This window comes from Staurois parvus, unplaced genomic scaffold, assembly GCF_062004578.1.
Source record: "Staurois parvus isolate SC_StPar_1 unplaced genomic scaffold, SC_StPar_1.0 ptg000463l, whole genome shotgun sequence".
In the NCBI taxonomy this organism is placed as follows: domain Eukaryota; kingdom Metazoa; phylum Chordata; class Amphibia; order Anura; family Ranidae; genus Staurois; species Staurois parvus.
Genome location: NW_028318259.1, coordinates 1,686,644 through 1,700,186, shown reverse-complemented (window position 1 = coordinate 1,700,186; position 13,543 = coordinate 1,686,644). Strand labels below are relative to the sequence as shown.

The 13,543-nt window shown below is 47.1% G+C and overlaps 1 protein-coding gene across 3 annotated transcripts in view; it reads left to right on the top strand.

The window, feature by feature from the left end:
- The window catches only part of KDM6B (lysine demethylase 6B), a 199,861-nt gene that overhangs the window by 157,540 nt on the left and 28,778 nt on the right, over positions 1-13,543 (top strand). For 2 of the 3 annotated variants that reach the window (XM_089688971.1, XM_089688972.1), the window contains exons 3-11: positions 1,002-1,074; positions 5,246-5,366; positions 5,609-5,707; positions 5,879-6,092; positions 7,633-7,725; positions 7,809-7,955; positions 8,363-8,500; positions 8,595-8,819; positions 8,957-11,553. In XM_089688971.1, the coding sequence (XP_089545097.1) occupies positions 5,251-5,366; positions 5,609-5,707; positions 5,879-6,092; positions 7,633-7,725; positions 7,809-7,955; positions 8,363-8,500; positions 8,595-8,819; positions 8,957-11,553 (3,629 nt within the window). In that variant the 5' untranslated portion in view covers positions 1,002-1,074; positions 5,246-5,250. The remainder of the gene's footprint in view (positions 1-1,001; positions 1,075-5,245; positions 5,367-5,608; positions 5,708-5,878; positions 6,093-7,632; positions 7,726-7,808; positions 7,956-8,362; positions 8,501-8,594; positions 8,820-8,956; positions 11,554-13,543) is intronic. The other variant, XM_089688973.1, reaches the window with a different exon arrangement.

Genomic DNA, 13,543 nt, shown 5'->3' with positions numbered 1-13,543 from the left:
GCAGGAGGAGGACAGACTCATAGCCCCCTTCTGTCTGTATCACCCTGCAGGAGGAGGACAGACTCATAGCCCCCTTCTGTCTGTATCGCCCTGCAGGAGGAGGACAGACTCATAGCCCCCTTCTGTCTGTATCGCCCTGCAGGAGGAGGACAGACTCATAGCCCCCTTCTGTCTGTATCGCCCTGCAGGAGGAGGACAGACTCATAGCCCCCTTCTGTCTGTATCGCCCTGCAGGAGGAGGACAGACTCATAGACCCCTTCTGTCTGTATCGCCCTGCAGGAGGAGGACAGACTCATAGCCTCCTTCTGTCTGTATCACCCTGCAGGAGGAGGACAGACTCATAGCCCCCTTCTGTCTGTATCGCCCTGCAGGAGGAGGACAGACTCATAGCCCCCTTCTGTCTGTATCGCCCTGCAGGAGGAGGGACCTCCAGCTCTTTCATGATAACTTTTTTTTATTTTTGATCTACTGAGCTTTGAGCTTCTTTTAGATTATCCTTAACAGTCTAAATTAAAAAAAGTCCTCATAAGCACATGTGCTCTATAAAAAAAAAAAAAAAAAAAAAAAAAAAAATCACTTTTGTTTCAGCCAAAAAATGTGTTTAGTCCTGTTTGTGCCCTCTAAAGGCTTTTTGTGGACATTACAGGTGGCTACAAGAATACATTTTCTCTTAATCTGCCTTTCTCTACCTTTATAACCCCAGAGGACCCCTTAAAATTTTCAGATTTCGGGGAAGCCTCGGTACAACCAAATAACCAAGGAAAAATGGTGATTAAATTGGTGGACAGTAGGCAGAATGTAATCCTTAGTGGTAGCCACCCTTTTAAAGACAGCTAAGAAGGTCTTTGGTATCCCGCTGCTGGCTTTTCCAAGTGGTGTTGGTCCTGGAACCATGCATGTGCACATACAGGAGGTCCATCAGCCACACCGCTCCAATACCCTGCAATGCTCTAAACTGGTGTGTTGTATTTCTCATCGCACTCTTTCTTGTGTTTTGCAGACTCGCTCTGTGATTGAGGACATCATGCTTCCCCTCCTGTCTCTGCATCTGTGAGACCTCGTGAATTGAAACGGTACTTCTTTTACATCCAGAGATGGTGTATGCAGTGGAAGTGAAATTTGACTTGCAGCACCCCAAATGTGTCCCTTTATAGTATTCGCGTCGTATCGCTGACCACAAGCGTGCAGCTGAGGCCACAGGAACGTCTGCCATAGGATTCCCCTGGAACTATGCTTCAGAGTTGGCCATCTCAGGAACATCTGACCCCAAGCATGCGTTTGTGTGGTCTATAGGGTCTTGTTCTTTTGTAACCCCCCCCCCCCCCTTCCCCCATGGAAAATAATTAAAAAAAGAAAAATTCTCCCCAGCTTCCACTGGCTTCCTGTAGGTGAGGGTGACCTCCTCGCAAAATCCTGGTAAATCTAAGCAGCCCCAACTATAGATCTGGAGTAGATCCTCCAGCTTTGTAGCCTTTGGTGAAATGTTGTCCCCTCACCTTTCCCAGGATCAGGGAAGAAGGCCCAGTGGCATCGCCATCACTTTGATGAGTTCACAAGAAAACGGGATTTCTACTTCTCCTTCTCCTTCTTCTTCTCCTTCTCCTTCTCCTTCTCCTCCTTCTCCTTCTCCTTCTCCTCCTCCTCCTCCTTCTCCTCCTCCTTCTTCTCCCCCTTCTTCTCCCCCTTCTTCTCCCCCTTCTTCTCCTCCTTCTTCTCCTTCTTCTCCTCCTTCTTCTCCTTCTCCTTCTTCTCCTTCTCCTTCTCCTTCTCCTTCTCCTTCTTCTCCTCCTCCTTCTCCTCCTTCTCCTCCTTCTCCTCCTTCTCCTCCTTCTCCTCCTTCTCCTCCTTCTCCTCCTTCTCCTCCTTCTCCTCCTTCTCCTCCTTCTCCTTCTTCTTCTTCTCCTTCTTCTTCTTTTTTTTTTAAATTTGCTATTGGTGGGGAGGGCTACAAAAAATAGTAGACCCCACACGTACATGAAAGTCTGCCTTAATGTCAGCACAAAGGAAACTTCCAGAAGTGCATTTTGCGCTGCTTCATGCCAAATTTCAGTTCCACTTTTACATGAGCCTGTCCATTTTGGGAATGACATGTGTATATCCTGTTATGTCGGGTACAAGAAGGTACATGTATGTATGTTTGGTGTATGTTAATAGGGCTGAATCATATTCTGAGTGCTGTTGTTTGTATGCAAATACTGACATTTCTCTAGCTGACAGCTCCAGCTTTGCTAGGACTATAGTTTGCTGGCTGAAATGAACCATTTCCTTCACTGAACAATGCAGCCGCTGTGTGCTCTGTAACATGCTGTAGTAGCATTGCCTACATACAGTAAGCGGCGCTGTATTCCAGCCGCATTTTGGCAGCCTGAATGCGTCTCGGCCGTTTGGGGAAACTCCTAATCATTTTTTCAGTGAATAGAAAGCATCCTCTAATTGGCGGAGGTGGATGACGTCACAATTTCCACTTCAGCCAATCAGGAGTCATTGATTTAAAATATAAGGCTTCTTCTGATTGGTGGAGATGCATTCAGGCTGACTCAGTTTAGTTCTAGCTGCAGACCGGAAGTCACCTGTACTGCTGCTAGAACCCAGACGGTACTTACAGTATGTAACTAATTCTAATAGTTACATGTCTCTGCGCCCGCTGTGTGCGCTCCAAAGGAAATAGGTTGTTGGGTCTGGCTTGGCCTAAATGAGCCATGTATAGTCATAGTAAAGCTGGAATTCTGCTGTAAGGCTCCATTCACACTTTTGCGACTGGTTATGCGATAAGTCACCCCCCCCCCCAATGTTTCCCAATGGGTACCATTCATATCTGTGCGACTTCAAAAGTAGTTCTTGCACTACTTTGGTTTGACTTTCATGCGAGGGACATAGCTGTGACTTTCGAGGGTTTACATTGAACTCTGTCCCTTGCATGAAAGTCTAACTAAAGTCGTACAGGAACAACATTCAGCTGCGACTTTCGAGGGTTTACATTGAAGTCTGTCCCTCGCATGAAAGTTGGCCCAAAGTAGTGCAGGAGCTACTTTGAAGTCGCACAGATATGAATGGCACCCATTGGGAAACCTAGAGGGTGACTTGCCATGCAAATTGATTCGACTTTGGCTTTGACCAAGGATAATGGCAACTTCATTGCGACTTGGCAGTGCGACTTGATTCGACTTTGACCAAGGATAATTGTTTCTGCTGTACAAAGTCGAATGATTATTATTATTATACAGTATTTATAAAGCTCCAATAGTTCACTCAGCGCTGTACATTACAAAATTTTTAAGTCGCCATTATCCTTGGTCAAAGCCAAAGTCGAATCAAGTCGCCCCCTATGTTTTCCAATGGGTACCATTCATATCTGTGCGACTTCAAAGACGTTCCTGCACTACTTTGGGCCAACTTTCATGCGAGGGACATAGACTTCAATGTAAACCCTCGAAAGTGCGACTTTGGCTTTGACCAAGGAGAATGGTTTCTGCTGTACAAAGACGCAGCAAAGTCAAATCAAGTCGCAATGAAAACCATATGATTTGAAGTCGTACAAGTATGAATAGAGCCTTATAGGTCTCTGTCAGGTGTTTCAATATATTAAGCCAGTTGGTTCCTGCAAAAGGGTAACAATCTCCGGCAGCCTGGTTTTTTTTTTTTTTTTTTTTTTTTTCTCCCCCCCACCTATCCTTCATACCAGCATTACAGCCTTGGAGAGTTTCTTCATCTTCACTGCTTCTAGAAGGGTCAGATGCCTGTTTCGAATGTGTCTAGTACTTTTCCTCTGACTCCTATGTCATTGCGGAGTCCTGCAGTGTCTTGAAGGGTCACTGGGACAGTAAGTGAGGGGTAGCAGTAAAAAGGAGACAGAAGTTCTGTATTGAAAAAAAAAATTAAGTTTTCAATGGACATACACTTTTTAGGACATGTTCACACCAACCTTTGTTGAGCTGTATTGGGTATTGTTGCTCAATGCACTTCCAAAGCAAAGGCCAGGCAAAAAGGCTTGCTTTGTATAGGGCCTGTTCATACCTATACACTGAGGAGTTTAAAAAAAAAAAAACAAAAAAAACGAGGCAGTGTGTAATAACACAACACAGTGCACATGCAGAGCACGGCTGCCAGACTCATCCACCTTTCCAACCGCTCCATCTCTGCCACCCCCCTTTGCCAATCCCTCCACTGGCTTCCGATTGCGCAACGGATCAAATTCAAAATCCTAACACTGACGTACAAAGCCGTCCACCATACTGCCCCAAACTACATCACTGACCTAATATCCAAGTACCGCCCAACACGCACACTCCGCTCCTCACAAGACCTCCTTCTCTCTAGTTCCCTGGTCTCCTCCTCTCATGCCCGCCTCCAGGACTTCTCCAGGGTGTCGCCCATCCTCTGGAACTCCCTGCCCCAACCCATCAGATTATCACCTACTCTCCCCTCCTTTAGGCGCACCCTGAAAACCCACCTCTTCAAGGAAGCCTACCCCACCCCCTGCTAACCTGCCGACCTCCTCCACTCTTCCTACCACCCCATCCCCCACAGCTATCTCCTCCTGTACCACCATCCCCTCCAATCTGCTTCTAACTTCAGCTTGTTCAGTAAGGCTGGCCATACATTATACAATTTTCTTGAGATTTTTGGTTTAGATTTACCAAAAACCATATGAGGTCAAACCTAACAACACTTTCAATTGTATCCAATTAGGCCGGCTCTTGCACTACACAGCTGAAGGTAAGCCTAAAGGAAATTGGACAGAAAATTGTATAGCGTGTGGCCAGCCTTAAGCTTTGGCAATAAAACCTGGAAGCCGATCGGTTTCTATGCAGAGCTGCACCAGATTTTGCATGCTCCAGATTTGGTAAATCTCCCCCATTATGTGGTGTGAATGAGCGGCAAAACTACAAGTCCCATCATGCCTCTGCCTGTGGGAGTCGTGCTTGTAACTGTCAGCCTTGCAGTGCCTCATGGGACTTGTAGTTCCGCAAGAGCTGAAGGGCCACCAGTTTGACACCATTCTTTTGTAGCTCTATATTCCTTGAAGCCATGAACCCATTTTTCTGAATCCTACTGAAAAAATTGCATTGTTTGTTTTAAATTATGTATTTGGGTGAAAAGGTGTAGCAGAATCCCCAGTTATAATAGGAAGGGTTGAATAAAAACAAATTTAAAAAGCGAGACTCCAGTTTGTTGTTCACCAAGCGTTGGCTTTATGGCTTTTCCTCTTTTTGTATTAATAATTTTTTTTTTTTTTTGTTGCAGTCTGGATGTATCGCCCACAGGATCAGTTTGGATCCCGCTTTCCCCGCGACCCCTTCATCGGTGGAATCAACACAGCCTGGAACCCTCCACCGCATCCCCGAGCATGGGCACCTTCTGGCAGGTGAGACCTCGCAGCCCCGGAGCGGCCATCTTTACTTAGACCGCAGCATTTCCCTTCATATAAGGAGTATAGATACGGTTTGTGTACGTGGGCATAGTGGATGTGAACAAGGGCACCCTTCACATTTTTGTTTTTGATCTGTTCAGCTTCCCGTATGCCTCTGATGGGGTGCGATGAAGCTTTTGTGTTGTACCTGTACCGCTGTGCCAACGCCTCCCCCTGCTTTTTCCTCTTTCTCTCAGATGCTCTTCAAACCCTAACCAACCTCAGCTGCCCCCTCACTTACCGTCTAGTCATGTGACAAACATTGGTCACCCAAGCAAACCTTATTACCCTATCGGGTAAGTGTCTGTGTGAGGGCTCCGCATGGGGGTTACGCGATCAATACACTAAGGGGCCACTTATTGGGACTTTAAGGGAAACTCGTTATTACTGTAGAAGTTGGCTTGTTGGGCGGACAGTCCCATTGACTGGATACTAACTCTTGTTGTCTGTCTTGGCACCATTTGTAGCTCTCCACCTGGGCATCGCTATGGAAAGCTGGAGAGGGTCCATTCGTGCGTGCAAAGCCTCCTGCGTGACGAGCAGCAGCCGCAAATATGGGAGCAGCTGGGTCAGATCTATGAGTCGGAGCAAGAATGGGAGGATGCTGTGCGCTGCTACCAGGCCTCTGCACGCTACCATGGCGGTTATGAGCTCACTACACACATCACCCGACTCCAGCAGGTGAGCAGAACTGTGGACCGGCATTGGAGGCAGATCCTTGCTTTATCACTGTGTGTCACTTATGGCCGACAACCGTTCTCATAAACCCAGTGTTAAAGTGGACCTCTCAGTAATTTCACAATTCTGCATGAACAAATTCCTGGAACGTTGCAATATTAATCGTACCATTCAGAAAAGCTTCACATTTTATTTGAAATTCAACTTTTTCACCAGATTTTGCCTAGGGTGGGGTGATGTCATCAGTCTATAGGCAGGAGGAAGCTTTTCCTCCAGTCTCCTCTCCCCCAGATATCAGATTCCAGTATTTTTCAGAATCTCATAAATCTCCCAGCTTGGCCATGTTTGTTCAAACTGTGTAATAGCGTCAGGGGAATGTGGAAGAGTGTCATTAGCAACAGGACTAGGCTGCCCGCAAAGGGCCCAGCTTGTGGCATCTTGCCTCCATGTAGCCTACGCTCAGCCTGCTTTGAGGTCCCTTTATTTCTTGGGCATGGCAACAATAGCCCCATAAAGATTCAGGGGGACAGTGTAAAGTGTCGGAGTCCTGCTCAAAGACTGGTGTGCAGGATTAGTGGCGGTAGCTTGCATGGGCTGCAATAGGAGCCAGTCAGGCTCTGCCGTGGTGCACATGTGCTGGCTCTGATTGTGCTGATGGGAGATGAGCACTCTCTATGCTGCTGCTACATTTGTCCAATCAGGAGTCTGCATGTAAGCGTACTAAAGACTCAGGACCTAGGTACACCAGTCTTCTCAACCTTTTCAACACAGAGGAACCCTTGAAATCTCTCAAGGAACCCCTGCTAAAAATGACTGCATTTACAACTCATGAGTGTGGTGGTCAGTGGGAAGAACACTCCTTACATCTGTGGTCATTGGGAAGCATTTTCCCCTTTACAGATGCTAAAAACATCAGTGGTGTCAATGAGAACTTATCCAAGAGGCAAAAGTTGCTCATTGCTCAAGGAACCCTAGCAACCTCCTAGAGGAACCCTAGGATTCCATGGAACCGTGGGTGAGAAACCCTGCTATACAGTGCGTATATCAGCTGTGTATGTGGCTGTATCACTAGAGCAGTGGTCTCCAAAATGAAGCCCAGGGCCCTTGGCTTGCCTTTATCTGGCTCTTGGTGCACGATTCCTCCCACTGATATAAGACACTATTCTTCCAACTGACATAAACAGTGGAGCACCATTTCTCCCACTGACACCAACAATGGGGCACTGTTCCTAACAATGATACCAACAATGGGGACTATTCCTCCCCAAAATGTGATGTTTACTCCCACTGATGCCAGGAAAATTTCCACTCCTATTGGCCCCAGTCCAGCCCCCCTAAAGTCTGAAGGACAATAAATTGGCCCTTTGTTTATAAAGTTTGGAGACCCCTGCTCTAGAGTGTAGCTTTGATTAAAAATCTTTTGTCTTCAGGTACCATGTGTTTGGTTGGTTGGTTTTTTTTTTGTTTGTTTTTCGCCATTAATTTTCTGAGTTGCATTCCCCATTTTTTTTTTTTTTCATAAACTATTTTATTATTTTCATAGACGCACTTGTGGAATGTCCACGCAGCGCCCCCACACCACCGACCCAAAACCCTGCCGCGCTTACAGCAAGTGTGGGACCTGATGCAGCACGAGGTGAGTCAACTCTCTGGGAATAGTGTGGTGGTGGTGTTGTGTGTACTTTTTTTTTGAGACCCCTTATTTTTTTTTATTTCCAGCAAAAGAGGCATTTTGGAGGCAAGCGTGGACTCCCACAACTAAAGAGGCCTCCTCCCTCCTCTGATTCACTCCAGTCACCCCCCCATAATCCGCACGGAGGAGATGAGCAGCCAATGAAACGAAGGAGGAGTGGAAGTCCTGAACAGGTAGACGCACAATTTCCCTACAATATGTGCATTCTGCTAGAACACTTTTTTTTTTTTTTCTCCTGTTTGACATGACAAGAGTACAATTGAACTTTTGTATTGATTTTAAGTTACATGTGTCCTCTTCAGAGGATTGCTGGTTTCTAGGATGTGTGGGCACATCAGGCTGGGACAGATGGGTTCCCTCAAATTTAGGTGAGGGGATGGTGACACCTTTTTTTTATTTGGCTCTTCATTAAAGTTTGTCTGGAGGGTGGTATAGGTTAACAAGGTATCAACCATAAACCAAGCAACTGGGCATAGAATAGTTAAATAGTCATGGGTCAGCCAGCAAAAAAAATACCTTGGCAAATAGTGTAGGTGTTGGAAAACAGGATAATGACGTTACACTTTCTTTTGCCTTTTAGCAAAGAAGGGGTAACCCTGGCATGCATTCACCTTCGGCTCCAGTGGGTTCTGGGAATCCATACCATCAGCCACCCACAAAACCCAATGTCTGGAACCCAATAAACCATGAGCCCTGGGGGGAGCGTAGGGAAAGGCAGGTAAGACAAAATGGATGAAGAGGTTCCAAGTGAACTATACTTTTATCAAGTAGTCCAGGTCTCTTTAAATTATCACCTTTTTATCTCTCCATAGGATCCCCGACTTCCACCCCATGTTCCCTCTTACTCCTCATACTGCCCCCCACGTCCACCACCACCACTACACCAGCAGCCCCGTCCTCCAAGTGACCTTAGTGAGGCTCGGTGTCAGAGGTCACCTGCGGAGGTCATTCCAGCACCACCTCCTCTCCACGTGCCTTACGACCAGAGAAGACCCCGCATCCCACCACATAAGACCTCTAGGACTGATATATCCCCTGTAAGTAGTTTTTTTTTTTTTTTTTTAGTTGACTTCCTACTCTTCCTCTAATGTACAGTCCTGGCTGTCACTGTGATCAGTTGACACCCTTCTGCAGGTTTAAATTTTAAGTTTTTCTTTCCATTTTTTTTTTCCAGCCCTCTGATCGCTTTCCTAGTCCTGTGGACAACACAGCCAGAGTTTGTCCTCCTGCAGAAGAGCCGGAACCTCCAAAACCAATTTGCCCACCACCCCTCCAAGCTCAACCCTCTTCAGCCTCTTCGCTCCAGCAGAGCTGGCTGCCAGCTACAGTCAAAGAAGAAGTGAAGAGTGGAGATGATTTAGAGGACATTCTGTATGGGGAAGGCCATGGGACTGGCAAACAGGAGACATACTATCCAACCTGCGATAACCCAGTGGGAAGCGGTGTCTTCAACCACCGAACTCAGGGCGTCACCACCAGCAATGTCAGGCCAAGGTCTGAGGCCTACCAGGATCCAAACTTGGATCATGTTCTCAAGAGCCTGCAAAAAATGGATGAGTCCGGGTTGTTTGCCCCAAAGAAAGAGGATGTGGGACAAAAAATCAGCAAAAGCCCTCAGACCCCAGAGATGGACATAGAAGGCAAGCATTTAAGCCATGGACTCTCTAAGTCCGAGGGCAGCTATTCAGGTGGAAAGAGGTCACCAGCTAAAGAGGACAATGCCTCATTCAGTTCCTCTTCAACCACCTACCACAAAGATACCTCAGGAAACCTTCAGGTGCTAGGATTTGCTGCTTCACCAACAGCGCCCGCTTCAAACCCAACTCCGGAGTCTTTGAGCCCAATTCCAACTTTGTCGGAGAGGAAAGGTCGTGAGGACGAGAAGGATCAGCCTGCTGGGTGCAGTCAGCTCTTTGACTTTCCTACCGGACAGTTAGCAGAGCCGTTTGAGGAAGCCACTGAATTTGCAAAGATTTTGCCTGATGGGTTGGATGACATCATGAAAATGTTAGACGAGTCCATTGAAAAGGAGGAAGGGAGCAGCAGATCGAGAAGAGAGGGCTTCATCCCTGCGGCGTCCACCCACCCACCAGCAGAGGCCAGAGCAACAACCCAGCCTAAAACTGCACCTCAGTCAAACATTTTGACCAATTCTGCTTCTGGTGGAAAAACATCAGAAGGAAGGTCTGGCTATTATGGCCCTAAAAAAGCAATACTGGGTCAAGAAGCTGCCAACGAGTCCAAGCCAGCTCAACACGGGGCCAGCAGTGTGCTAAAATCGCTGGCTAGTGTTTTGGAGGGACAGAAGTATTCCTACCGCGGTGGGCACAGCCTCAAGACTGGAGGAGGCTCAGGCTATTTCCATGGTGCTACTATGGCGGGCAAGCGTAATGTTGACCCATACACTGCGCAATCTACCTCACATCGGGCCTGGGAATCTAAGACTAGAGCAGCCCCTACCTCAGACACGTTGGGACAAGGGCTGGCAGCAGCAAGACCTGGAGTCCGCACAGAAACAGACATTTTGGAGGACATAGCACGAGCTTGTGAGACATTGGTGGAAGGCACAAAAGGGTCCATTTGTAGCCAGCCGGAGAAGGAGGAGAGAGTGGCCCAAAGACCCAACGTCATTGTTGAGAAGAAACTTGAGAAACCTTGGGTTACAGATAAACAGGACACTGATTCTAAGGCTAAACCTGAAAATATTTGGGGTGCTGATAAGCTAGAGGCCAGTAGCGGGAAAAAAACAGAAACCTCCTGGGTAGAGGTTGAACCAGAAAAGAAAGTAGAAAAGAGTCCTGAGCCACACTGGGCAGTGGCAAAAAAAGAGGCAAGGGATGAGACAAAACAGCAGACCCCAAGGGGTGCTGATAGGACTGACCGAGCAGCAAGCCACAAAGAGACAGTTGAGGGGATGCTGAAAAAGTCTGTCAAAGTATTTGATAAAAAGAGTACTGCCGATAAAACCGAAACCGTTCCAACTGCATCAGTTGGAGCTGACGGTGCTACAATCTCAGAGGGGGTGCCTACAGGGGTGATAGCCAAGACTGAAACAGCTGTTGATCGATCTGTCCTGAGTGCAGAGCAAAAGTCACCGGAGAAACCACCTGAACTGCAAAAGCTGCAGGTTCAGGAGAGCAGTTCTGCTAAAACTCCCAGCTCACCAGTGGAGAGCGAAGGCTTCCAGTCCCCAGAAGAGTTGCCCATGGATGCAGCAGAGGCAGAAGAGGAGGGCGCAAAGGCAGCTGAGGTGGAGAGGCCACCAGAAAGACTAACACTGTCCCTTGTTGCACCGACCCGGAGCAAAGATGAGGGTAGGAGAAGAGATAGGAGGCATCGCAAGACTAAGAGGGACAGAAGTAGACGGGCTAAAGACAGTAGGTCTCGTAAGGACAAGGATCGGCAGGTCTTGGGTAACTTGGATCTCCAGAGTCAGTGCAGGGACACCCCTAAATCTTCAAAACAAGGGTCAGGCGGAGACAGGAGGAAATCTGAGGGTGGGAGACGGGGAGTAGAAGACCATCACCAGACTTCCTCACCTGCAGCGCCAGCATCTGCACCAACCTCTGCTTCGCACGGTACAGCATCCTCTGACTTGTTGAAGATGAGACCGTTCATGGAGGGCCCACCCAAGGAGCTGAAGATTCGGCTGATCAAAGTTGAAAGTGGAGACCGGGAGACCTTTATTGCCTCAGAGGTGGAAGAGAAAAGGCTACAGGCCAGCGATCTGACCATCAACCATACGGCTGCAGAGATTATCAAAGCTACTAAGTAAGTGCTTAGTCTGTTATTGAAACTAACTGACCTGATAGCAGTGCACTAACTGGCTGTTCACAGAAACACACTGCTGCACTGTTTAATGGAAGCCTGTCACTTTTCAGTTTAAAGCATATTCAAAATGAAAACCATGTTGGTGAAAGTAGGGAAGTGTTAGAACATCTCAGGTTTTTTACCATCTCTGTCATGATTTCCTTCATTGCCTGTTCTGTAGACACAACAGGAAGCAAGTGGAAACCTCTTTAGGGTGAATCTCCACAGTAATGATGAGCCGAGCATGTTCTGACTAGGACCCGAGCCCACGTGTGTGAGCCCGCCAGAAAGCAGTCACCACCTTGTATATGTGCGGTGAATTCCCTGACCACAGTTGATTGGCCCATACAGGCAACATCCTCCTGGCGGGCTTACACATTTGGGTTCAGATCCTAGTCCAAGCTTGTCACTACTACCCAGCACGGAAACAGATGGGGATTCTAACCCTTTACTACTCCATCCAAAAGAATAAAAAAAAAAGTTTTGACTTTAGGTATACTTTGGTTATACGAATGTCTGTGGGGGGGGGGGAAGGTATATTATCTCCTTCTCCTCCTCCTTCTCCTCCTTCTCCTCCTCCTTCTTCTCCTTCTCCTTCTCCTTCTCCTTCTCCTTCTCCTTCTCCTTCTCCTTCTCCTTCTCCTTCTCCTCCTCCTCCTCCTCCTCCTCCTCCTCCTCCTCCTCCTCCTCCTCCTCCTCCTCCTCTTTTTTTTGTATCTTAATTCAATCCTCCGCCCTCCCTGATCACTTGTTGAGATATAACCTCAGCCATGAAGAGGGAGCACTGTTTTAAAGGGTTGGTTTTCATAAAACATGAAAAGGTGAACTAACTTGCAACACCCTCGCCATACCCCCCATTGCTAGTTGATTTAGCAGTCTGGGCATTTAAAATGTGCTTTTCTGCACCCTTCTTTCGGGCTGCATGCCATCCTGGAACAATGAAGGCTCAGATTCTCACTGGTCAGTGCAGTCATGCCCGCTCCCCATTGGGAGCATTATGATGCTACACAGCCTCCAGGCTCCAGTTTGGAGGCTGTGTACTGTAGTTTTCGAATGGCCAGGCTGCTACACTGGCTGGCTTGGGCGGCAGAAGATAATTATTGAAGGACATGAGTGCAGCGTGGACTGGGCGTGTGCGGTGGGTGTAGGGAGTTGGCTCACCTATTCATTTTTTTGTGTAAAGGTAAAATATCCCTGTAATCCCTTATTCACACTCTAGGGGGTTATGTACTAAAACTGCAGAGTGCAAAATCTGACACAGCTCTGCATTGAAACCAATCAGCTTCCAGGTTTTATTGCGAAGACTAATGCAGGCCATAGATGGGGAGAAAACCGGCCAATTATTCTTCAAAAAAAAAAAAAAATCGGTCATTCTATCGGCCGACGTTACCAGGTACGGTTAAAAAAATCGGCCGATTTTTCATCCCATCTACAGCCGGCAAAAAGTCTCTGCAGAGAGCTCTGCTATTTCTTTGACAGTTCTTTGACATTTATAGCACCTGCAACATTGTATCTATTTGTATCCATTTCGGATACAGATGTTGTTCTTCCTTCTCCTCCGGAAAATCGGCCGATTTTCGATCCATCTATGGCCTGCATAAGGCTGGCCATACACTATACAATCTTCTTGAGATGTTTGCTTTAGATTTACCAAAACCCATATGAGGTCAAACCTAAACACTTTCAATTGTATCCAGTTAGGCCGGCCCTTGCACTACGCAGTTGAAGGTAAATCTAAAAGAAAATGGGCAGAAATTGAACAGAAAATTGTATAATGTATGGGCCAGCCTTACTCTAACTGAACAAGCTGAAGTTAATAGCTGATTGGCTACCATGCAGAGCTGCCCCACAGCTTCTGAGTGCTCCAGTCTTGGTAAATCTCCCCCTATGTGTTTAAAGTGGTAATAAACAAACATAAAATCAAACATTTATTATATTGCAGCTTACACAA